The 25,816-nt window shown below is 39.0% G+C and overlaps 1 protein-coding gene across 5 annotated transcripts in view; it reads right to left on the bottom strand.

The window, feature by feature from the left end:
• The window catches only part of CFAP70 (cilia and flagella associated protein 70), a gene marked incomplete at its 5' end in the record, with an annotated part of 86,689 nt that overhangs the window by 54,460 nt on the left and 6,413 nt on the right, over positions 1-25,816 (bottom strand). For 4 of the 5 annotated variants that reach the window (XM_082854031.1, XM_082854028.1, XM_082854027.1 and 1 more), the window contains 6 exons: positions 3,366-3,465; positions 7,526-7,620; positions 9,954-10,136; positions 13,606-13,785; positions 14,983-15,062; positions 15,235-15,333. In XM_082854031.1, coding sequence (XP_082710157.1) covers positions 3,366-3,465; positions 7,526-7,620; positions 9,954-10,136; positions 13,606-13,785; positions 14,983-15,062; positions 15,235-15,333 — 737 coding nt within the window. Of the gene's footprint in view, positions 1-3,365; positions 3,466-7,525; positions 7,621-9,953; positions 10,137-13,605; positions 13,786-14,982; positions 15,063-15,227; positions 15,334-25,816 lie in introns of all 5 variants that reach the window. The other variant, XM_082854030.1, reaches the window with a different exon arrangement.

Raw genomic sequence — 25,816 nt, 5'->3', positions numbered from 1 at the left:
CCATGATCAAGTGGGATTTATCTCAGGGAGGCAAGGATGGGTTAATATCCACAAATCAATCAATGTGATATACCACATTAACAAAACTGAAGAATAACAATTATATGATCACCTCAATAGATGCATAAAAAGCATTTGACAAAATTCACCATCCATTTATGATAAACACTCTCAAAAAACTGGGTATAGAGAGAACATACCTCAACATAATATAGGCCATATATGACAAATCTAAAGCCAACATCATACTCAAAGGTGAAAAGCTGAAAGCATTTCCTCTGAGATTGGGAACAAGACAAGGATGCCCACTCTTTTTTTTTTTAACATTTATTTTTATTTATTTGTTGATTTATTTATTTATTTTTGGCTGCATTGAGTCTTCGTTGCTCTGCACGGGCTTTTCTCTAGTTGCAGCGAGTAGGGGCTACTCTTTGTTGTGGTGCGCCAGCTTCTCATTGCAGTGGCTTCTCTTATTGCAGAGCACGGGCTCTAGGCATTTGGGCTTCAGTAGTTGTGGCACGCAGGCTCAGTAGTTGTGGTTAGCAGGCTCTAGAGCACAGGTTCAGGAGTTGTGGCGCATGGGCTTAGTTGCTCTGTGGCATGTGGGATTTTCCCAGACCAGGGCTCAAACCCGCGTCCCCTGCATTGGCAGACGGATTCTTAACCACTGCATCACCAGGGAAGTCCCAAGGATGCCCACTCTTACCACTTTTATTCAACATAGTATTAGAAGTCCTAGCCACAGCAATCAGACAACAAAAAGAAATAAAAGGAAAACTGGAAAGGAGGAAGTAAAACTGTCACTGCAGACAACATGATATTGTATATAGAAAATCCTAAAGACACCATCCAAAAACTACTAGAATAAATGAATTCAATAAATTTGCAGGATACAAAATTAACATACAGAAGTAAGTTGCATTTATATATACTAACAACAAATTAGCAGAAAGAGAAATTAAGAAAACATTCCCATTTTAAAATGCATCATTGGGATTTCCCTGGTGGCGCAATGGTTAAGAATCCACCTGCCAATTCAGGGGACACGGGTTCAATCCCTGGTCCGGGAAGATCCCACATGCCACGGAGCAACTAAGCCCATGTGCCACAACTAAAAATCCTGCATAAAGAAACTAAAACATGCCGCAATGAAGATCCCATGTGCTGCAACTAAGACCCGGTGCAGCCTCAATAAATAAATAAATATTTTAAAAAATAATAAATGTTTTTGCACAGTGAAAGAAACTACGAACAAAATGAAAAGGCCGCATACTGAATGGGAAAAAATATTTGCAAACTATATTTCTAAAAAGGGGTTAATATCCAAAGAACTCATACAACATCAAAAAAAACAAACAACTTTATTTAAAAACGGGCAGAAGACCTTAATAGACATTTTTCCAAAGAAGGCATACAGATAACCAACAGACACATGAAAAGATGCCCAACATCACTAACAATCAGGGAAATGCAAATCAAAACCACAATGAAATACCGCCTCACACCTGTCAGAATAGCTACCATCAAAAGACAACAGATAAGCACTGGCGAGGATGTGGAGAAAAAGGAAGCCTCATGTACTGTTGGTAGGATTGTAAATTGGTAAGATCCTATGGAAAACACTACAGAGGTTCCACAGAAAATTATAAATAGACCTGCCATATAATCTAGCAATTTCACCTTGGGGCATTTACCCAAAGAAAACAAAAACATGAACTTGAAAAGATATATGCACTCCAATGTTCACTGGAGCATTACTTAAAATAGATATGGAAGCAACCTAGTTGTCCATCAAACGATAAATGAAGATGTGGTGTGTGTGTATATATATATATATATATATATATATATATATATATATATATATATACACATACACACACACACACAATGGAATATTACTTAGCCATAAAAATTGAAATCTTGCCATTTGTGACAACATGGATAGATCTAGACAGTATTATGTTAAGTGAAATAAGTCAGACAGAGAAAGATAAATACCATGTCATCTCACTTATACATGGAATCAAAAAAAAAAGAATAAAACAAAACAAAAACAGACTCAGAGATACAGAGAAAAATGGGTGGTTGCTGGAAGGGGTGGGAGAAACAGGTGAAGCAGCTTAAGAGGTACAAACCACCAGTTATATAACAAATAAGTGACAGAGATATAATATACAGCATAAAGAACGTGGTCAATAATATTGTAATAACTTTGGGGACAGAGGTTACTAGACTTATCATGGTGAACACTTCATAATGTTTGCAAGTGTCAAATCATTATGTAGTACACCTGAAACTAATAATATTGTGCAACAACTATATTTCAAGTTTTAAAAAAGATTTTTTGCAGGGGACATTTCTTAGGCTATTTCCCATGGTTTTCTTCTTCAGCATGATAGGAAGCAACTGTTGGCATAGTAAGTGGGATGAACTGGAAACACAGTCATTTGGACAAATGCATTTATTTTTATCATAAACAAACAAACAAAATACAGTAGAGAACTTTTCTAGGCTCATCAAAGCTGTATCTTTTCAGAATAGTAGTACACCTATGAATCCTATTACTCTAATTAGTGGGCTAAAACAATTTAAGTAGGTAAGTCTAAAATAAATTTAGAAAGATGTAGTAGGTTGAACCATATTGCCAATATTTAACTACTTTTGATGTATTAAAAGGCTATTTGGGGGCTTCCCTGGTGGTGCAGTGGTTAAGAATCTGCCTGCCAATGCAGGGGACACAGGTTCGAGCCCTGGTCTGGGAAGATCCCACATGCCGTGGAGCAACTAAGCCCGTGCGCCACAACTACTGAGCCTGAGCTCTAGAGCCCACGAGCCACAGCTACTGAGCCCATGCTCTGCAACAAAAGAAGCCACCGCAATGAGAAGTCTGCACACTGCAACAAACAGTAGCCCCCACTTTCCGCAACTAGAGAAAGCCCGCACACAGCAATGAAGACCCAATGCAGCCAAAAATAAATAAATTAAATTAATAAATTTTTTAAAAAAAGAAAAGAAAAGCATTAAAAAAAGCTATTTTTCATGGTTTTACCCATGTTAAAACTATAATAAAGAGCTAGAGGAAAACAGGATAACTGAGAATAAAGCCTAAATAATTGTTAGTGGACAATAGGGAACTAGGGTTACCAGTCATCCTGATTTGCCAGGAACAAGGGAGTTTCCTGGGATATGAGACTTTCAGCACTAAAACCGAGAAACTATTAAGCAAATCAGGATGAGCTGGTCACCCTAGGGAGCAGCCACACAGTTCATACTTTCCTTTGGTATCAGAATTAGAAGCAGAAAAATAGGTTGGGTCTGACCCAGCATTTCTTATATAAATATTTTTAAGTAAACTAATTTACCTTCTCAAATTTAGCAGATTTCCCTTTGGGTACAGTAACCAGAGGAACCCTTGTGATCTCTACAGGCCAAAATCGGCAATCAGCAATTCGCTTCTGAAAACTGCAGATCAAAAATCAGCCCATTAGCATTACATGCAAAAATGGGGTTAGTATAATTTAGGTCAAAAGGAAGTATTCCTCACTTAAAAAGTAATGGAATGCACATATGTAAAAATTCTTATTAGGCGTGTGGGCTTTTAAAATCTTCTCATAGGGCTTCCCTGGTGGCGCAGTGGTTGAGAGTCCGCCTGCCGATGCAGGGGACACGGGTTCGTGCCTCGGTCCGGGAAGATCCCACATGCCACGAAGCAGCTGGGCCCATGAGCCATGGCCGCTGAGCCTGTGCGTCTGGAGCCTGTGCTCCGTAATGGCAGGGGCCATGACGGTGAGAGGCCCGCGTACGGCAAAAACAAAACAAAACAAAAAAACCTTCTCATAGCAATAAAATTCCAAAAATAGTTATACTATACTGCTAGCAGAAGCAAATTGTATATTTTTGAGAGCAGTCTGACAACATGAATCAAAAGTCTTTAAAATGTTCATAGCCTTTGACCCACAAATTCCACTTCTAGTGATTTATTCTAAAGAAATAATCAGACAAGTATCCAAATAGTATAAAGTACATTTATTTCTACTGTGAAAATAATCATAGTAAGACTTCCATTGTCAGCTCAAACACATAAAGAGCTTGGAAGCTATCGCTCCTGTCCTCACAACAAGAAAAGAGCTGGTCAGGGACTTCCCTGGTGGTCCAGTGGTTAAGAATTCACCTTCCAATGCAGGTGATGAGGGTTCGATCCCTGGTGGAAGAACTAAGATCCCACATGCCACAGGGCAACTAAGCCCGTGCACCACAACTACTGAGCCTGCGCACTCTGGAGTCCTAGCGCCACAACTAGAGACACTGTGCGCAGCAACTACTGAGCCCGCGCACCACAACTAGAGAGAAGCCCACACGCCGCAACAAAGAGCCTGCGTGCCTCAACTAAGACCCAATGCAGCCAAACAAATAAATTAATTAAAAAAATAAAGGCATATGTAAGAAAAAAGCTGGTCAAACTGAAAATCAATGACTTTTCTTAGATCCATCTAAGAATTAAGTTCACAGGGCAAATTGCCACCTGGAAGTTTAGAGAAACAGGCAAGTACAGAGAATCACAGCTGAGATCAGCTTACAGGCATCAGAAGCCATTAGAGCCAGTAACTGGTAGAAACACTTTAATGATAATTTTGAAAGATTGTTGGAGGCTGAGAGTGAACTAACCAGAGAGTTAAAAACTCCTGGGTGCCCAGTCTTAGGGGGTCCCCACACGTTCTTGGGTTTTAAATCAAGGAGCTCCATCAGACTCTCATTGTGAAAGCAAGAGAATAGCCTTAGGCAGGGAGAAAGGAAAGGTAACCATATTAAAATATGTCCAGAGTATTCTCCATAACAAAGGCCTGCTCTGTAAGGGAAACTACTTCACCAGAGTTTTATCTGACCCAGGGAAAGGGCAATTAGACAACTCCAGTTCTACTTAGCCTTCCTGTCTCACACGAAGAGAGGAAGAAAAAAAGACTATTACACACTTATGAAGTCACAACCTATGGGCTCAAACCCATTAAAATACTGAGATTTAATCACAGGATTATAGAACACTTCCCTTCCCCCACACCTTACCGCCACACATCAACAGGATCCAGTATAATAACAGTGAATTATAACTGAGAATCTGCAAAACACAAACCCTGTTTAGGAAAGAGCTCTTAGCAAACCCAAAGACAACAGGGAAGGAGCAAAAGGACACTGAAGCCTCTAGCATCTACAGCTACAGCAAGTGTTAAACACAGCCTACCTCCTAGCCAGGTTAACATAAAAACTCACAGTAAAAAACCTAATTACCACATTTCTTACTACCCAAAACATAATGTCCAGTTTTCAATAAAAAACTACAAGGAATGGTAAAAGGCAAGAAAAAATACAGTCTGAAGAGACAAGGCTAGCATATGAACTAGACTCAGATATGACACAGATTTTGAAATTACCAGATAGAAAATTTTAAATAACTATGATTAGTATGTTAAGAACTCTAATGGATTAAGCAGACAAAATGCAAGAACAGATGGGTAATGTAAGCAAAGAGATGGAAATTCTAAGAAAGAATCAAAAGGAAATGTTAGAAATCAAAAACACTAAAAAAAAGGAACAATTCTTCTGATGGGCTTATCAACAGACTGGACATAGCTGAGGAAAGACTCAGTGATCTTGAAGCCACTGAGCCAATAAAAACTTCCCAAACTGAAATGGAAAGGGGAAAAAAATTTAAAAATCACAGCAGAATATCTAAGAACTGTGGGACAATTACAAAAGGTGTAACAGGAATACCAGAAGGTGAAGAAAGGGAGAAAGAAGCAAGAGAAATATCTTAAGTCATAATGGCTACAAATCTTACCAAATTAATGGCAGATACCACAGATCTAGGAAGCTCAGAGAACACCAAGCACAATAAATACAAAAAAAAAATCTACACCTAGGTATATCATATTCAAACTGCAGAAAACCAAAGAGAAAGAGAAAATCTTGGAAGAAGTCAGAGGGAAAAACACCTCACCTATGGAGGAATAAGGATAAGAATTACATTGGGCTTCCTTTCAGAAATCATGCAAGCAAGAAGAGAGTGGTGTAGAAACAAACCACCAACCTAGAATTCTGTATCTAGTGGAATTATCCTTCAAAGGTGAAGGAAAAATACTTTCTTAGTCAAACAAAAATGGAAGGAATTTGTGGCCAGTAGACCTGCCATGCAAGAAATGCTAAAAGTTGGGGGCTTCCCTGGTGGCGCAGTGGTTGGAAGTCCGCCTGCCGATGCAGGGGACACGGGTTTGAGCCCTGGTCTGGGAAGATCCCACATGCCACAGAGCAACTAAGCCCGTGAGCCACAACTATTGAGCCACGTGCCACAACTACTGAAGCCCGCATGCCTAGAGCCCGTGCTCCCCAGCAAGAGAAGCCACGACAATGAGAAGCCCACGCACTGCAATGAAGAGTAGCCCCCGCTCGCCGCAACTAGAGAAAGCCTGCACACACAACAAAGACCCAACACAGCCAAAAATGAAAACAAATAAATTTAATTTTTTAAAATGCCTATTAAAAAAAAAAAGAAATGCTAAAAGTCTTCAGAGAAAAGGAAATGATGTGGGCCAGAAATGTGGATCTACATAAAGAAAGGAAGAAAATCAGAGAATGAAACAGATTAAAGTAAAATAAATTAAAATTTTTTTCTTATTTTTAATTAGTCAAATAGATAACTGTTCAAAGTAATAATAGTAACAATGTGTCCTTAATAACATATCAGCAAATCAAATCCAACAATGTACATTAATATTATATACTACTGTCAAATTGGGTATATAGGAACTCTGAAATATCTGATCAATTTTTCTGTAATCCTAAAACTGTTCTAAAAAATAGTCTATTATTTGAAAAAAACAGAGATTTTCATTCAGATTATACATATATTGATAATCCTCTATTTCTCACCTCTCCCTAATCTCCAGGTCACTGTGACAGAGACCGATAGTTACCCACACAAAACTGTGTCATGTTCTGCTTTAGTATATAAATCCTGATCTAGTCTGGGTGACAATGTGTCCAACAAAACCATTATTTCCTAAGCCTCTTTTGCATCGAGAGATGGCCAATGAGATGTAAACAGGGGTTGTCAGATTCCAGGAAGGTTCTATAAGAGGGGCTAATACAGCCAGCATGTGTCCTTTTTTAATCCATAAGCACTCCCCTCTTCCAACATTCTGACAGGAATGTGAAAGTGCAGGCTGGAGCTCCAATAGCCATCTTGAACCATGAGACAACCTTGTGGATGGAACGTACATGTTAAAGAAGGTAGAGCAAAGAGGAAGATTGAGCCTGGATATCTAATAATACTGTAGAGCCACCACACATACCAGCTCTGAAGGAAACAAGAATCCCCCATGGTTAAGCTACCATCACTAGAAGCCTGCTATTAGCAGATGTGGTGGAAGAGAACCTCAGGATCACCTTAACTCAAATATAAATAAACAAAAGTAACATTTCTTCCCACCTACATCTCTGTTGGTTAGACATATTCCCTCCCTCTTCCTACCTGATCACTGCAGGAGGATCAAGGTAGCAGCGACTTTCCAAGTCCCAAGTAATCCTTTTCTTTATGCACTCTGCTTGGTTCCTAAATTCCCTGTCCTATAAAATCATAAGACAGAGACTTTTACTCTCTCAGTATGCCATGGTTGTCTCCTGCTCCATCTGTGGGGCATTCTTTTAATGGATTTGGCCACAATACTTTTATTACTGCTACTAATACTACTATAAGTATGACTACTACTGAAAATACTACCACATCTTAAATTTTAGGGTACTTTACTATTAATACAGTATATAAAATAAAATACTTATATTATCCTTATATCAATCTAATACTAACTGCCAAATATTCACTCACATAACCTTAATCAGTGATTCTCAACCGTGGATGCATATTAGAATTATCTGGGAGCTGATAAAAAAAAAATCAAAAACTGGGCATTGGTATTATTTTAAAAGTAAATTCTTATGTAATTGATCTGGGTTAGAGCTTGGCCATGGTTACTATTTTAAAAGCTTTCCAGGTGACTGTGATGAGCAACCAGGGTTGAGAACTAGTTATCTAAATTAAAATGCAATATAAAATCTAAATATCTAAAATAAAATATCTGATCTAAATGAAAACATTAATGTAAGAAGAGCATGAATTTTTAGTAATCACAATGATGAGAAAAGACACTGCACAATGTTTTTAAAATATTGCTAGCCTTATCCCTATTTAAAATATTTAGAATCAGATACTGAAAGTAATTCAACCACTCATTGTAAAATTACTTTATTGAATGTTTCCACTAATGATTATCAGCTCATTCAAAATACATTTGCAAATGTGTTTACAGCATTTTCTATGCTCTTGACAAACATAGGTTGTAGAAAAATGTGAAGTAAGAGTGAAAGAGAAAGAAAGAAAGAAAGAAAGAGGAAGGGAAGGAACAAGAAGAAAATAATTTCAACAACTGAAATGTTCACTAACAGGAGACTGGTTAAGCAAGTTAAAGTATGTCTATACTTTAAAAAAAGTATATCATAAAGCAAGTGTTAGCGCGAGTTCGTGTGCCGAATGCACAGCGAGGCCAAACAAACCAAAACGTTGGAGTTTGGAGCAGAGATAAAAAGGTTTATTTCAGGGCCATGCAAGGATACGGGTGGCTCATGCCATAAAAACCCCAAGCTTTCTGAAGAGTTTCAGCAAAAATTTTTAAAAGCCCGGTGTGGGGGGGGCAGGGGGGTCGCAAGGTATGTGATCAGCTCATGCACAATTCTCTAATTGGCTGATGGTGAGGGAACAGGGTGGTGTCACAGGGGTTAACATTTTCAGTACTTAGGCTCCAGGAGGCCTGGGCCTATGTGCTTATGGTCATCTTCCATTTGGTGGGGGGTTTTCACATCTGTAAAACAGCTCAGGAAATGTGCCTCAAATATTATTATCTAGGTACTTCAGAGAGGAGCTAAAGCAGAGGATTTGGGGGAAAGGCCTGTCCCCAGAAGGTCCCATAGGGTCCTGCTCTGTTATACAAGTACAAATAAAGAAAGAAAAAGAATGTGGAAGAAATCTCCAAGATACACTATAAAGCGAAAAAAGCAAGTTGCAGAAGTGTGTGAGTATGCCACCATTTGTGAAAAAAAAAAATGACAGGGAAAGAATACGTGTAGGTATACGTGTGTATGGGTATGTGAAGAAAAAACACATTTTCCCTACTTCCAATATGATTAAGCACTTATATATACTCAATTAAAAAGAAATAAATAAACATTTCACACTTGAGATAAAGCAAAAATAGCAGAGTCTTCTTGACAGGTTCTAGATCTCAAAACAGCAAGACTTTGAATACTTCCTATAAATCTGGACTCCCTAAAGAAAAACAATTTGATCCCTGACTTTTACTACACTGATGTCTTTGAGCCAGTCTTTCTGAAATCTGACTCCCTTGCATCCTTTTCGAGGAAACTTTACTTTTCTAAATGTTTTTGCTTCTGAGTCTTCTTTTGACTATTTACTTTTGCTTTTATATGCATAAAAATGTAACCAGAAGGAAACACAAGAAACTATAACAAAGGTTAACTACCAGGGTGATGATCTGGGAAGGAATTAGGAAGAAGAGACATGGAGGAGGGGGGAGACTTTAACTGCATATCTCTTAATGTTTTATTTTGACCTGTAACTGTATTATAACCTACTCATAAATAAATAAATTTCAAATAAAATAAAGAATAAATATGAATTAAATCAATGATTTTGTTTGTTGGACTTAAGAAGTCAGGAAATATTTTAATCAGAACTTTATAGATAATTGTTTTATTTTGACATACACCTGTTTTATTTTAAGAGGTGATGGATGTATATGAATTACAGTGATTTACAAACTGTAAACATATGTTTTATCATATGTCAGTGCACTGAGATTATCACCAAACCCGCCTAATTCTCTCACCTCAGGATGGTTGAGTTCCCCTTCTTCTTCCTCATAGGGCCCACCAACAATGAAAGCATCAGGAATGTTATTAGCTCCTGGAGCCAGAATGTTGGCAATAGGCCATTTTTTGGGCCGAGGAACAGGTTCTCTTTCCCCTCCAAGCTTCAGAGTTCCATTCTTGAAGAAAATGGGATAGTCTTTCTACAGAAATAAATACCATGTATCAGGAAATTTTGTGAAAGACTTTGAAGTGGACAAAAAAAGATTACTGAAGTGTCTTTTCAATGGAATGCCAGGTGTTGTCTAACAGATCCTTCTGTGATTATCTGTTTCTAAAGAGGGGACTGTGTCCTTCATTGTCTTGCTATTTTATAATTCCATAATTTATAGAAAATTGATAATAATGCAAATTATTCTTGTCCATAGATATGGACATGTATTTTGTCCAGTGGAGATATAATTGATCATTGCACTATGGCTGATAAGTTTTGAATTATTAGCAAATATATTTCAAGATTCCTAGTTGTTTGTATATATGGGTCATTTGTTCAGATTCTCCTTTTTCAAAAATATTTCTTTATTTCTTTATTTGGCTGGGTTGAGTCTTAGTTGCAGCATGTGGGATCTTCACTGTGGCATGTGGGATCTTTAGTTGTGGCATGAAAACTCTTAGTTGCCACATGTGGGATCTTTAGTGTGGCATGAAAACTCTTAGTTGCCACATATGGGATCTACTTTCCTGACCAGAAATAGAACCCGGGTCCCCTGCACTGGGAGCACAGAGTCTTTAGCCACTGGACCACCAGGGAAGTCCCCAGATTCTCCTCTGAACTGGTTTAAACACTTTATGTCATTTTATATTTATATGAGAGTCATGATGTACCTTTTTAAAACTTATCTTTTAAAAAATAAACAAATCTGACAAAGGGCTAAAAATATAGGCATTTTCATATCTGTAATTTATCTAAAATATACTTGCAATAGAAAATTGATAAAGTTATAAACAGACAATTTATAGAAAGAGAAATTCAAAAATCCAACATTTAAATAAAAACATGCTAAAAATCATTAATAATAAGTGAAATGCACATTAAAACAATGAGATACTATTTTAAACTGTAGATGGGCAAAGTCAAAGTCTGAAAATATTGTGTTGACAGCATTGTGAAGAGAATGGTATGCTTATACATAGTTGATGGAAGTGTAAATTTGTACAACTATGGAAAGCAATTCTGTAGCCTCTTATAAAAAGTAAAATTGGCATAACCTGTAACTCAACTATTCTAGTTCTTTGGGTTAAGTTTTAAAACTTCTGTGAAGGAGGGGTATTTCTAGAATAGCAGAGTAAGAATCTTTGAAAATCTGCTCCTCAAAAAAAACCCAAAAAAACCAATGCCAGCAAAAATTGTCAAAATTAAGGATGCCAAGACCACTCAGGGCTTCCCTGGTGGCGCAGCAGTTAAGAATCTGCCTGCCAATGCAGGGGACACAAGTTAGAGCCCTGGTCCGGGAAGATCCCACATGCTGCAGAGCAACTAAGCCCGTGTGCCACAACTACTGAGCCTGCGCTCTAGAGACCATGAGCCACAACTACTGAGCCCACGTGCCACAACTACTGAGCCCACATGCCACAATACTGAAGCCTGCACACCTAGAGCCCATGCTCGCAACAAGAGAAGCCACTGCAATGAGAAGCTCGCTTACCACAATGAAGAGTAGCCCCCACTCACCGCAACTAGAGAAAGCCCACGTGCAGCAACAAAGACCCAATGCAGTCAAAAATAAATAAATAAATAAAATAAATTTATTTAAAACAAAAGACCATTCAATAGGGACAGGACAGTCTTTTCAACAAATGGTGCTAAGCAGGTGCTAGTTATTCACGTGCAAAAGAATGTAGTTGGTTCTTACCTAACACCATATACAAAAATTAACTCAAAATGGAGCAAAGGCCTAAACATAAGAGCTAAAACTATAAAACTCTTACACACAAACACAGGGGGAAAAGCCTTGTGACATCAGATTTGGCAATGATTTCTTGGTTACAACAACAAAAGAAAAAAATGGACAAATTGAACTTCATCAGAATTTAAAATTTTGGGGTATCAAGAGACAATAACCAGGGACTTCCCTGGTGGTCCAGTGGCTAAGACTCCATGCTCCCAATGCAGGGGGCTGGGGTTCGATCCCTGGCCAGGGAACTAGATTCCACATGCTGCAACTAAAGATCCCACACGCCACAACTAAAAGATCTCACATGTGGCAACCTAACGAAGAATTTATGTGCCACAACTAAGATGCGGCACGGCCAAATAAATAAATTAATTATTTTAAAAAGACACTAAACTTGGGCTTCCCTGGTGGCACAGTGGTTGAGAGTCTGCCTGCCGATGCAGGGGACACGGGTTTGTGCCCCGGTCCGGAAAGATCCCACATGCTGCGGATCGGCTGGGCCCGTGCGCCATGGCTGCTGAGCCTGCGCGTCTGGAGCCTGTGCTCCGCAACGGGAGAGGCCACAACAGTGAGAGGCCCGCGTACAGCAAAAAAAAAAAAAAAAAAAAAAAGATACTAACCAGAGTAAAAACGGCAACCAATAGAATGGGAGAAAATATTTGCAAATCACATATCTAATAAGGGAGTAATAGCTAAAATATAGAGAGAACTCCTAAAACTCCAACAACACAATGACAAACAACCCAATTCAGAAATGGGCGAAGGACTTGAATAGACATTTCCCCAAAGAAGATATACAAATGGCCAATAAGCACATGAAAAGATGCTCAACATCATTAGTCACCAGGGGGATGCAAATCAAAAACACAAGGAGATGCTACTTCACATCTATTAGGATAGCTATTATCAAAAAACAGAAAATAACAAGTGTTGGTATATGTGGAGAAATTGGAACCCTTGTGTACTGCAGGTGGGAATGTTAAATGGTGAAGGAGAATTGGAGATTTCTATACGAAAAATGTAAAATGGCAATAAAGCAGGTAAGAGTATTAACTAATTACATTTTTTTAGCAAGCAATTTGGAAATCTCAAGAGCCTCAAAAGACCCATACACAAGCATTCTATAGAAATCTGGACTAAGAAAATAACCTGGAATTAAAAGAAAGTTTTGTATAATAAAGTACATTATATAAAATATATGCATAAAAGTAATCTGTGTAGAAATACTACATCCAGGGCTTCCCTGGTAGTGCAGTGGTTGACTGCAGGGGACACGGGTTCGTGCCCTGGTCCGGGAAGATCCCACATGCCGAGGAGCGGCTGAGCCCGTGAGCCATGGCCGCTGAGCCTGCGCGTCCGGAGCCTGTGCTCCGCACTGGGAGGGGCCACAACAGTGAGAGGCCCGCGTACCGCAAAAAAAAAAAAAGAAATACTACATCTAAAATTGTCAGATTTTAAATGTTTTATATATTTTCCATCATAAATATGTATGTATTGATATAAATTATATGTAGTATATATATATATACATGTATATAACATGTAAACTATAAATATTAACATGCATGTATAAAACAGAAGTAAACTTTATGTTTTTGAGCCTAAAATAAATCTCAGCCATTAACAGAGCCTGCTTTGAATGAAATCTTAGAAGGTGAGGAAGAGATGACCATATGAGTGTTTAAATCTCTATAAATATCTTGCTGTAAGTCTTTACCTCTCCAGCTGATGGAACTTGCAGACCAACCATGAAGTTCTGCAGCAGCCCCATTGGAATGAAGGATTCAGGCACAGAGTAGGCAGCCTCCAATGTGACCTTCAGGAGATTGCCTCCTGAGATCTGGGCTGTGGTCAATAAGGGCTCCGCCACAAATACTTTAACTTCAAGACTGCACTGCTGTATAAGAATAAAATTACGCAGACATTTGAAAATGCTAGAGGCCTCCCTTTTTTCACATTATCTCATTTGAACCTCATATCATTGCTCAAGGTAAGAAGGTCAGGTTTAATTATTTCCATACAGAGGATTCAAATAGCTTTTTTAAGGTCCCATGAGTTAGAGATAAATCCAAGAAGAGAACCTTATCCCTAAGCTAGAGCCCTTCCCTTCTCTTCTTCTATAAGATCTAAGGGAAATCAACAGTACATAGACTGGGACACTGGACCAAGGAAGGCAGATAGAGCCCAGATATCTACCTCTTTCCAGCACAAATCACATGGAATGACAGAAGGATATTAAATGATTATCTTTATATCCAATAAAACAATAATGCTACAATAGCCCTGGAAAACAAGAAATGCCATCACTGGACTACACATTTTTAGGAATCATTGAAAGACAGAAAGCAAATTAAATCAGATCTACCAAAAAAACCTAGAAGAAACCAATCACATCCTAAAATAAGAGGAGAGAATCACAGCAGATGTAGGAGTGGATTGTGGCAGCTCGAAGGTCAGAATCAACAAGAATCAGGAAGGGGCTTACATCAACAGTTAAGTAAGGAACTGCATTCAGAATAGTTGGGGCAGTTGGGTCTTACTTGTGCAAAACTGAAGACAGCTGTGGTATCTGCTGAGAGTGAGTGTACTTGCACAAGAGTGGCAAAAGCAGTGCCCCAAGAAGCTACTGATCCCAGGAGGAACTGGGAAACAAAGTCCAGAACACAAACCAGTAACACAGCCTACCAATTCATGCTTCCCCTCCTCCAATGACCAGAGGCAGGCTACCATGCCAGAAAGTGTGTTAGATGCATTCATATACTATTTAATTTAATTCAACAGGTCATAGTTAAAGAGGCATTTCCATGGTTAAGCCTTCCCTGCATCTACCCCTGGGCAAAGTAACAGATACCTACTCTGTGTCCATATGCCCCAACCCACCATTTAATCACATTGGTCATAACCTCTGATGTGTAGATTATGAACTCCTAAAGTAGGAGTTTCCTTATTCATCTTTGTTTCCCAGAACCTAGCACTATGTGTGCCTGTGAAAAGAAGGTGCCTGATGAATTGGACTCAACTAAATTTAACCTTAAGAGCAGACAGGCTTGACTGAATATCAGGCTGATATGTTAAGAGTTAAAACTCTAATTACCTTAATACCTGATCGAAGAGCTTCCAAGGGCGAGCCTGGCACAGGGTGCAATGGGACCATCGTTTCAAACGAACCCTCTCCTGCGAAAAGAAGGCCAAGTCAAGCCAAAGAAGGAAGGGTTAGGCAGAAATAACTGTGCTCATCTTTCAGTGAATCCCTCAAACTCACTGAGGCTGATTTTTGCACTTCTCTGGAACTAAGTTTTATGAGAAATAAGTTTATTTCTGCTTTTGAGCAAATCACACATCTGACCTTCCAGTAAAGGAAGAAGGTCCACCACAGCTTGACCAAGAATCATGGTCTTCTCCTCTTTCTGTTTCTTTTCCTTTGGTAAAACTTCAGTCATCGTTACTAGAAAAATCAAAACAAAGAAAATGAGAACATGTCTAGCTCACACATCAGATAACCAAGGTGCAACAAACAAATCATTGTCAGAGAAATTCAAGTTAAGAGAAATGAACTTGAAACTTGAGAAGGCACCATTATTAGTGACTTCCAGTGGAAGATACTGGACCTCCTCAGTGACTTATTAATCTTTTTGCATGCAAATTATTTTTAAAAAGGATTTTTACATCATAATCATGTACACACATATGTATAAACTTACTGATACATATGATTATAACAAAGTTTCATGTAATATTCATCCTTAGCTCAAAATCCTTAGGTATTTTCTATTCTATTTCATGTATAAGAAATTACTGGTCATGACTCCCTCAATCAATTTTAGGAAAGACTAAAAATCATCATCTGGGACTTCCCTGGTGGTGCAGTGGTTAAGAATCCGCATGCCAATGCAGGGACACGGGTTCGAGCTCTGGTCCGGGAAGATCCCATATGCCGCAGAGCAACTAAGCCCATGTGCCACAACCACTGAGGCTGCACTCTAGAGCCTGTGAGCCACAACTACTGAGCCCGCATGACACAACTACCGAAGCCTGAGCGTCTAGAGCCTGTACTCTCCAACAAGAGAAGCCACCACAACACGAAGCCCGTGCACCACAACTAAGAGTAGCCCCCGCTCGTCACAACTAGGGAAAGCCCACGTGCAGCAATGAAGACTTAGTGCAGCCAAAAATAAATAAATAAATAAATTTTAAAAATAAAATAAAATAAAGAAGGAACCTGAAAGTCCCTTTTTCCTTTTTTTAAAAAATATTTATTTATTTGGATGCATTGGGTCTTCGTTGCGGCATGCAATATCTTCATTGTGGCGTGGGGGCTTCTCTCTAGCTGTGGCACGTGGTCTCTAGAGTGTGTGGACTCAGTTGTTGCAGCACACGGGCTTAGCTGCCCCGTGGCATGTGGGATCTTAGTTCCCGACCAGGGAATAAACCCATGTTCCCTGCATTGGAAGGATTCTTAACCACTGGACCACCAGGGAAGTCCCCAGTCCCTATGTTTATTTGTTTTAATTCCATGATTTCTTATGGTACCTACTTACATGGTTTAACTTTGTACACATTTTTATCCACATAGAATTTATTTTGGTGTAATTCTGAGATATTAGTTACATCTTTTTCCAGAGAGCTACCCAGGTGTCCTTACACCATTGATTACATAGACCACCTTTTCCCCTACTGATGTGAAATGTCATCTTAATCAGATGCTAACTTACCAGAAGTACTGGTGACGATCTCTGGACCTGCTAGTCTGTCCTAATAATCTGTAAGTCTCTGCATGCACAAACACCTCATTGTTTTATTATGGTCTTACACTATGTTTTACTCTCGTGTAGGATTAATAATCCCTCATTAACTTTTTCAGAAATTCCTGATTATTCTTACTTTAAAAACTTTTTTCTGGGCACTTCCCTGGTGGTGCAGTGGTTAAGAATCCTCCTGCCAGTGCAGGGGACATGGGTTCGATCCCTGGTCCGGGAAGATACCACATGCCACGGAGCAACTAAGCCTGTGTGCCACAACTACTGAGCCTGCGCTCTACAGCCTGTGTGCCACAACTACTGAAACCCGTTTGCCTAGAGCCCATGCCCCGCAACAAGAGAAGCCACTGCAATGAGAAGGACGCACACCGCAGCAAAGACTAGCCCCCACTCGCAGCAATTAGAGAAAGCCCATGTGCAGCAATGAGAACCCAATGCAGCCAAAAATAAATAAAATATAAATTTTTTAAAAAAAACTTCTTTCTGTAAGCATTCTACAATTAAAAAAATAATGTTGGCAGATTTATAGAGATCATGTTAAACTTATAGGTAAACTGAGGGAGAATGACATCTTTGTTATGTTGAGCATTCCTGTTTAATATGGTATGCCTTTCCTTTTGTTCCACCTCATACCTCTCAACAGCATTTTCTTTGAATCAGGATCCAAATAAGGTCCACACATTGTGATTAGCTGGTGTCTCTTAAGTCTCCTTCACTCTACTGATGTGTTTTCCATTTCTTTAGGTTTTCTAAATTGTCCATTTTATCAAAGTTTTCATGAGTAATGGCAGAATATTCTTTTTTATGTCTTTTTAAAATTGTTTTAAAATACACATTACATAAAGTTGATCATCCTAACCATTTTTAAGTATCAGTCCAGTGGTACTAAGTATATTCACATTTTTGTGCCACCATCACAGCTATCCATCTCCATAACTCTTCACCTTCTAAAACAGAAATTTTATACCTGTTCAACAATAACTCCCCATTTTCCCCTCCCCCTGGAAATCACCAGGATACTTTCTATCCCTATGCATTTGACTACTCTAGGTACCTCATATAAGTGAAATCATACAGTACTTGTCTTTTCATGACTGGCTTATTTCACTTAACATAATGTTCTCAAAGTTCATCCACGGTATAGCATATGTCACACTTTCCTTCCTTTCACAGCTGAACAATATTCTACTGTACGTATATACCACATTTTGCTTATCCATTCATCTGTCAATGGACATGTGGATTGCTTCCACATTTTACCTTTTGTGAATAATGCTCCTATGAACATAAGTGTACATATATCTCTTTGAGACCCTTTCAATTCTTTTGTATATATTGCCAGAAGTGAAATCGCTGGATCATACGGTCATTCTATTCTTAATTTTTTGAGGAACCACCAGTTCCTACAGTAACCACACCATTTTACAGTCCCACCAAAAGTACACAATGGTTCCGATGTGTCTACATCCTTGCCAACACTTGTTTTCTGTTTCTTTGACAGAAGCCATCTTAATGGGTATGAGATTGTATCTCGTATTTTTGGTTAGCATTTCCCTAATTAGTGATGTTGACTATTTTTTCATGTGTTTACTGGCCATTTGTAGATCATCTTTGGAAAAAAGTCTATTCAAATCCTTTTCCCATTTTTGAATTAGGTTGTTTGGGGTATTTTTGGTATTGAATTTTAGGAGTTCTCTATATATTCTAGATATTAACCCCCTATCAGATATATGATTTGTAAATATTTTCTCACATTCTGTGGGTTGTCTTTATACTCTGTGGATAGTGTCTTTTGATGCCCCAAAGTTTTAAATTTTGATGAAGTTCAATTTGTCCATTTTTGTATTTTGTTACCTGTGCCTTTGCTATCCTATCCAAGAGTCAATGAGAAATCTAATATGATGAAGTTTTGACCTATGTTTTTTTCTAAGTGCTTTATTGTTTTAGAACTTACATTTAGGTCCTTGATCCATTTTTGCATTAAGTTTTGAATGTGGTGTTAGGTAAGAGTCCAACTTCATTCTTTTGCATGTGGATATCCAGTTTTCCTAGCACTACTAGTTGAAAAGACTTACCCTCCCTATTGAATGGTCTTGGCATCCTTGTCAAAAATCATTTGACCATATATGTTAGGGTTTATTCCTCAGCTCTCTATTCTATTCCACTGTTCTGTATGTCTCTGTTTCTGTAAATATCACCCTGTTTTGATTACTGTAGCTTTGTAGTAGGTTTTGAAAACAAAGTATGAGACCCCCAACTTTGTTCTTTTTTAAGACTGTTTTGGATATTTGGGGTCTCTTAAGATTTCATATGAATTATAGAAAGGGTTTTTTTTTATTTCTGCAAAAAAATGTCTTTGGAATTTTTATAGGGATTGCACTGAATCTGTAGATTACTTGGAGAAGTGCTAATATTGTAACAATATTAAATCTTCTGATCCATGAACATGTGATATGTTTCAATTTATTTGTGTCATCTTTAATTTCCTTCAGCAATGTTTTGTAGTTTTATATTTATGTAGATATATCTTTCTCTATTCTTTTACTTTTTACCTTACCATATGGTTATATTTTGAGTTTCTTGTATATAGTGTATTTCTTTATCGAATTTGTAATCTCTGTGTCTTGATATATTTAATGTAATTATTAATATATTAGGGCTTAAGTCTGCTGGGTTTTGTTTGGCCCCTCTTTTTCATTTCTCTGTTTTCTTTTCTCAGCCTTTCTCTGGATTACCTGAGCATTCTTTAGAATTCCATTTTTATTTATCTATAATACTTTTGAATATATCTCTTTGTATAGATGTTCTAGTCATTGCTATAGGTATTGCATTATATATATACTATTTATTACAATCTACTGATGTCATCATTTCACTAGTTTGAATGAAGTATAGAAACCTTACCTCCCTTTATGTCCCCTTGCCCTCCCTGTTTATAATTGCCAAAAATACTTTCTCAATATACAGAACCACATCAGATAGTGTTATACTTTGTTTCAAGTGTGAAACACAATTTAGAAAACTCAAGGAGAAGGAAAGCTTATTTTATCTGTCCAAATTTTTGCTTACCATATTCTTTCTTCTTTCCTGATGTTTCTAGGTTCTTTCTTTTATCATTCCCTTTCTGTTCAGAGAACTTCCTTCAACCATTCTTTTAGGGTAGGTCTTCTGGTGACAAATTCTTAGTTTTCTTTCATTTGAGAATATCTTGATTTCCACTTCATATCTTTTATTTAGGTATTCCATTCTAGGTGAGCAGATCTTTTACCACTTTGTAAATATTGTTCCATTTCCTTTGGGCCTCCATGTTTTCTGATGAGAAACTGATACCATTGTAGTTGTTTTCTCCTGCTTTCAATTTTTTTTTTCTGTGTCTTCAGTTTTCAGAAGTTTTACTATGGTGTTCCTTAGTACAGATTTCTTTTGGGTTTATCCTGTTGGGACTTTGCTCAGCTTCCTGAATCTGTAGGTTTATGTCTCTAGCCAAATTTGGGGAGTTTTCAGGCTTAACTTCTTTGAATACTTTTCCAGCCTCACTCTCTTTCTTCTCTCCTTCTGATACTCCAATAACACTGTTAAATCTTTTGGCATAGTCCCACAGGACTCTGAAGTTCTGTTCATATTCTTTTAGTCTATTTCTTCTACATTACTCAGATTGAGTAATTTCTATTGTTCTATCTTCCAGTTCACTGATTCTTTCCCCTTTTTCCTCCATTCTGCTGTTGAGCCCATTCACTGAGCTTTTCATAGCAGTTAATATATTTTTCAGTTCTAAAATTTCTACTAGATTCTTCTTTATATCTTCTATTTCTTACTGAGACTTTCTATTTCCCCTATGAGTCTATCTATTGTTTTTTCATTTGTTTCCAACATGTTTACAATTGCTCATTGAAGCATTTTTATCATGGCTTCTTTAAAATCTTTGTCTAATAATGCTAACATATCTATCATCTTGGTGTTACCATCTACTGATTATTTGTTTAATTCAGTTTGAGATCTTCTAGTTCTTAGTATAATGAGTGATTTTCAAATGAAACCTGGAATTTTTATATTATGCTATGAAACTCTGAATCATACTTAAACCTTCTTTTTTGCTGGCATTTTTTGACACCGCTCCTACACAGGAAGGGGAGAGGCAATGCCTCATTATTTTCAGGTGGAGATAGAAGTCTAGGTTCCCCACTCAATCTCCATTAATACCTGAGTGGGGCAGCTCCTCCATACTGCTGAGGGAAAATGGGGGTTCTGATTCCTTACTTGTTCTCTACTGATACTATAGTGGGTGTAGATGCATTACCACTAGGTGATGGTGAGTTTTGATTTTACACTAGACCCCGTTTGACACACGCCAGTGGGGAGTGGAGGAGCACCTCATTACTGCCAGATTGGGGCAGAAGCCCTGGCTCCCTGTGTGGTCTCCATTAAAACCACATGTTAAAAAAAAAAAAAAAAAGAAAAAAAAACCACATGTTGAGGGAATTCCTTGGCAGTCCAGTGGTTAGGACTTGGTGCTTTCACTGCCTGGGCACAGGTTCAATCCCCGGTCAGGGAACTAAGATCCCACAAGCTGCGTGGCATGGCCAAAGGGAAAATAACAAAAAACAAAAAACACATGTTGAGAGAGGGGGGTCATTACCATAGAGCACAAAAGTCCTGGCTTCCTACTTGGTCTTCTCTGACACCACTCAAGTAGGGTGTTGAGGCATGTTATTTCAGCTTTGTGCGTGTGTAAGCCTAGGTTCCCCACTTGGCTTGGGTATGGGTGGGGCCACAGTTTTTTTTTCTGGGCATTTGACTGGAGTAGAGCAGTTTCTGTCTAAATGTTTTCTGTCATGCTAGGCTGCCCCCTTTCCTGGTCTTTTGATTAGAGAGAGCACTTTTGTTGGTGGTTGGTTGGTTTGATCTGTACCCATTTTTGTTTCCAGGCTGCTGGCTTCTTCAGCATACAGTTTGGGATAGATGAGGCGAAAAGAAAACCCAAGGAACTCATACTGTCTTTCCTCAAGTCTCATTTCTTTCTTCTCTCTACCTTTCAGAGTCTGTTATATAAATAATGTCCAGGGTTTATAGCTCTGAGAGGAATAGAGGAAAGTATATCTAGTCCATCTTCTTGGAGGCAGAAGTTCTGTTTAAAATTCTTCTTGATGGGCTTCCCTGGTGGCACAGTGGTTGAGAGTCCACCTGACGATGCAGGGGACACGGGTTTGTGCCCCAGTCCGGGAAGATCCCACATGCCCCGGAGCGGCTAGACCCATGAGCCATGACCACTGAGCCTGCGCGTCCGGAGCCTGTGCTCAGCAATGGGAGAGGCCACAACAGTGAGAGGCCCGCGTACAGCAAAAAAAAAAAAAAAATTCTTCTTGATTTCTAATGACTGTACTTAAGATTACAAATGTATCTCTAAGCACTACGTTAGCTATATCCCACAGTTTTGGTATTTGGTGTTTTACTGTTGACTTGATTCTAACTGCTTTGCAGTTTTTATTATGATTTCTTCTTTGTCTCATGAATTATTCATAATAATTTTTGCTATATATTTATTATTTCTTATTTTTTTGACTGTTGTATTTTGGTCAGAAAGCTTTGTCTGTATGCTATTGATTCTTTGGTATATGGCAGGACTTGCTTTGTGGCCTGGTAAGTGGACAGCTTTTATTATACAAATGTTCCTTGCATGTTTTAAGAAAATACATATTATTTAATGATCAACATAACTCTATGATTACTAATTCTTAGAGAAATTTTTTTTGTCTACCCAGCACCTAGACAGATATGATGGTGAGTGAACTTTTTTTCTAGTCCAATCTTTTTGAGAGTCTCGGCTTACGACGAGGTAGGTGGTCTCACTCTCAACTTCCCATCTACAGCAGCCCAAGACTCTGTCTCTGTAAGAGCATTAAAATCCAAGCCCCTGGGTTTTAGAATACTGCCCTCTCCCTCCACACCACCACACACCAACGGCAGCTGTTCAAGAGTTCCAGGTTTCAGTTTCTGTTTTGTTTCTGGAACAAAGGAACTACCATTTCTTTCTCACGAGTTCAGTGACATGCTTAAAATAAGGGTCCAGTATTGCCTTTCCTATCCAGTATGCTAGGGAAGAAGGCAATTGAGATACAACTATTACTTGGGGTGACAGAGAAGCACAGAAGAAAGAAGAAAGAAGTAGAAGAGAGTGGGTGGGATAAAAGAGTGCAGGTCAGATGGATGCCTCCGTGGTTGACTGATTCCCACCTATGCCAGAGCTAGGAATCACTGCTCTTGAACAGTGTTTCCCAGTAATCACCTGAGACATTTTTTTCCCAAGGTACAGCTACCTAGGCTCTTCCCATGGCAATTGTGAATTTAGTGGTATGGGGTTGGACCCTGAAGATTATTTTCTCCCAGATTACTTTCTCTCAGGTGACTGTTATGGAAAGAAAGGTCTGGAAAGCATTGCTCTAGAATACTGTATAGATTCTCAGGTCCACCTCTCCGGGTTTGGGATCTTGGAATCTGTGGGTTTTCGCACGCACCTTAGGAGATGTGCCACTAAAAAATAACAAAAACAAAAAATAACAAGTATGGGTCATCAATCGGATCAAGATTGCAGAGGAATAGGATGGGGAGCTCACCTTCTGCCACAAATACATCAAAAATACATCTACATGTGGAATGATTCTCACAGAACATCTACTGAATGCTGGCAGAAGACCTCAGACTTCCAAAAGGGCAAGAAAATCTCCACATAACTTGGAGAACAAAAGAAAAGAGAAAAAAAAAGAGAGAAAGGAATCAGGATGGGACCTGCGCCCCCAGGAGGGAGCTGTGAAAGAGGTAAAGTTTCCACACGTTGGGAAGTCACCTCACTGGTGGGGAGATCAGCCAGAACAGAGGGGGAGCTTTAGAGCCTCAGAGGAGAGTGCAGCAACCGGATTTGCAGAGGGCAAAGCAGAGAGAAACCTGCACAGATGGTTGGTGTCACCACCCGGCACTCGCCAGCCTGATACGCTTGTCCACTGAGGTGAGCGGGGGCTGGGTGCTGGGGCTCAGGCTTTGGAGGTCGGACCAGGGGAGAGGACTGGGGTTGGCTGCGTGCAGACAGCCTGAGGGGGCTAGGGTGTGGTGTGCCTCAATCAAGGGAGTACAGGAAGAAGCTTGGGCCCATGAGAGAGGCAAGACGCCATTGTTGGGGGTGCGAGAGGAGAGAGGCGGGACCTCCATAAGAGTTTCTTTCTCCACACACACTCTCAGGTGGCAAGGCACTGCCTACCTGAGCTCCAGGGGCAGGTACGAGCCGCCACTGCCATCTCGGACTCCAGAGGTGGGCGCAGACTGCTGCCACTACCAAGGGTCCCACAACTGGGCATCAACCGCTGCCCCAACCGCTGCCTTCCTGGGAGTGTGCTCGGGCTGCGCACACCCACTATCAAGGGGATAACGGCCAGCACAAACTGTGGAAAGAGACAGCAAGCATCCAAACCAAAAACAGCCCTCGTGCCAAAAATATATTTAACCCACACAAGCTATGCAGGGACATTCCCACATATAAATAGCCCTCCAAGACGAGAGTAGATAACCATTTCTCCTAAACTCACAGAGTAAGAGAAATATAAGCAAAATGAAGAAGCAGTTAAATTGCTTCTTTGACTCCCAGTTAAAAGACCAAGAGAATTCCCCAGAAGAAACAAACAAGGAAACAGACCTCTTCAGTCTAAGACACCGAGTTCAAAAAGGTAATGAAAATACTGAAAGTATTAAGAAAGGCTATTGGCAGAAACGCAGATTACGGTAAAAAGGAACTAGAAATTATGAGGAGGAGCCAAGAAAAATTAGAAAATTCATTTGCCAAGACAAAAGCTGAGCTAAAGGCAATGAATAGCAGAATGAATAATGCAGAAGAAAGAATAAGGGATCTGGAAGATAGAATAATGGAAATTACCCAATCAAAACAGCAGAGAGAAAACCAAATGAAAAAAAAAGAAAGCAATATAAGAGACCTATGGGATAATATAAAGAATGCCTATCTATGCATAATAGGTATTCCAGAAGGAGAAGAAAGAGAAAAGGGTATTGAAAATGTATTTGAAGAAATTATGGCTGAAAAAATCCCAAATCTAAAGAAGGAAACAGATATCTAGATACAAGAAGCACAGAGGGTCCGAAACAAGATGAACCCAAACCGACCTACACCAAGACATATTCTAATAAAAATGGCAAAAGTTAAAGATAAAGAGAGCATTCTAAAGGCAGCAAGAGAAAAACAAATAGTTAATTACAAGGGAACTCCCATAAGGCTATCAGCTGATTTCTCTACAGAAACGCTGCAGGTCAGAAGAGAGTGGCAAAATACATTCAAAGTTTTGAAAGGGAAAAATCTGCAACCTAGAATACTCTACCCAGCAAGATTATCATTCAGAATAGGAGGGGAAATAAAGAATTTCTCAGACAAGCAAAAACTAAAAGAATACAGCAATACTAAACCTATCCTAAAAGAAATATTGAAAGGTCTTCCCTAAATAGAAAAGAAACAAGAAGATATAGGAAGGAGGAAATCACAGTTTACAATTGGAAAGTAAATCACTTAAATTAGTCAGTATACAGATCAAAAAGAAAAAAAAAACTTATTTGTGAAAGTGATGATAAACACAAGGAACAGAAAAAGGATAAACATGAAGATGTAAAAAAGGACATCAAAATCCTAAAATGTGGGAAAGGAGGGTAAGAAAATGTAGATTCTTTTTTTTAGAATGTGTTTGAACCTATATGACTATCAGTCTAAAGCAAGCAGATATAGGAAGAGGTTACCATACTTGAAAAGCAGGGCAACCACAAATCAAAAATATACAATAGATTACTAAACCCAAAAAGAAGAGAACACAAGCATAAAATAAAAGGAAATCATCAAACCACAAAAAGAAAAACTAAAAGAAAAAGGAACATAAAAGAAACATAGAATCAACTGGAAAACAAGGTTTAAAATGGCAATAAAGGACTTCCCTGGTGGCACGGTGGTTAAGAATCCGCATGCCAATGCAGGGGACATGGGTTCGAGCCCTGGTCCAGGAAGATCCCACATGCCGCGGAGCAACTAAGCCCATGCACCACAACAGCTGAGCCTGCGTTCTAGAGCCTTTAAGCCACAACTACTGAGCCGACATGCCACCACTACTGAAGCCTGCAAGCCTACAGTCT

The sequence above is a fragment of the Leucopleurus acutus genome (assembly GCF_964270905.1).
Source record: "Leucopleurus acutus genome assembly, chromosome: 14".
Classification (NCBI taxonomy): Eukaryota; Metazoa; Chordata; class Mammalia; order Artiodactyla; family Delphinidae; genus Leucopleurus; species Leucopleurus acutus.
The sequence above is the reverse complement of the archived record's forward strand: the minus strand, read 5'-3'. Positions and strand labels throughout refer to the sequence as shown.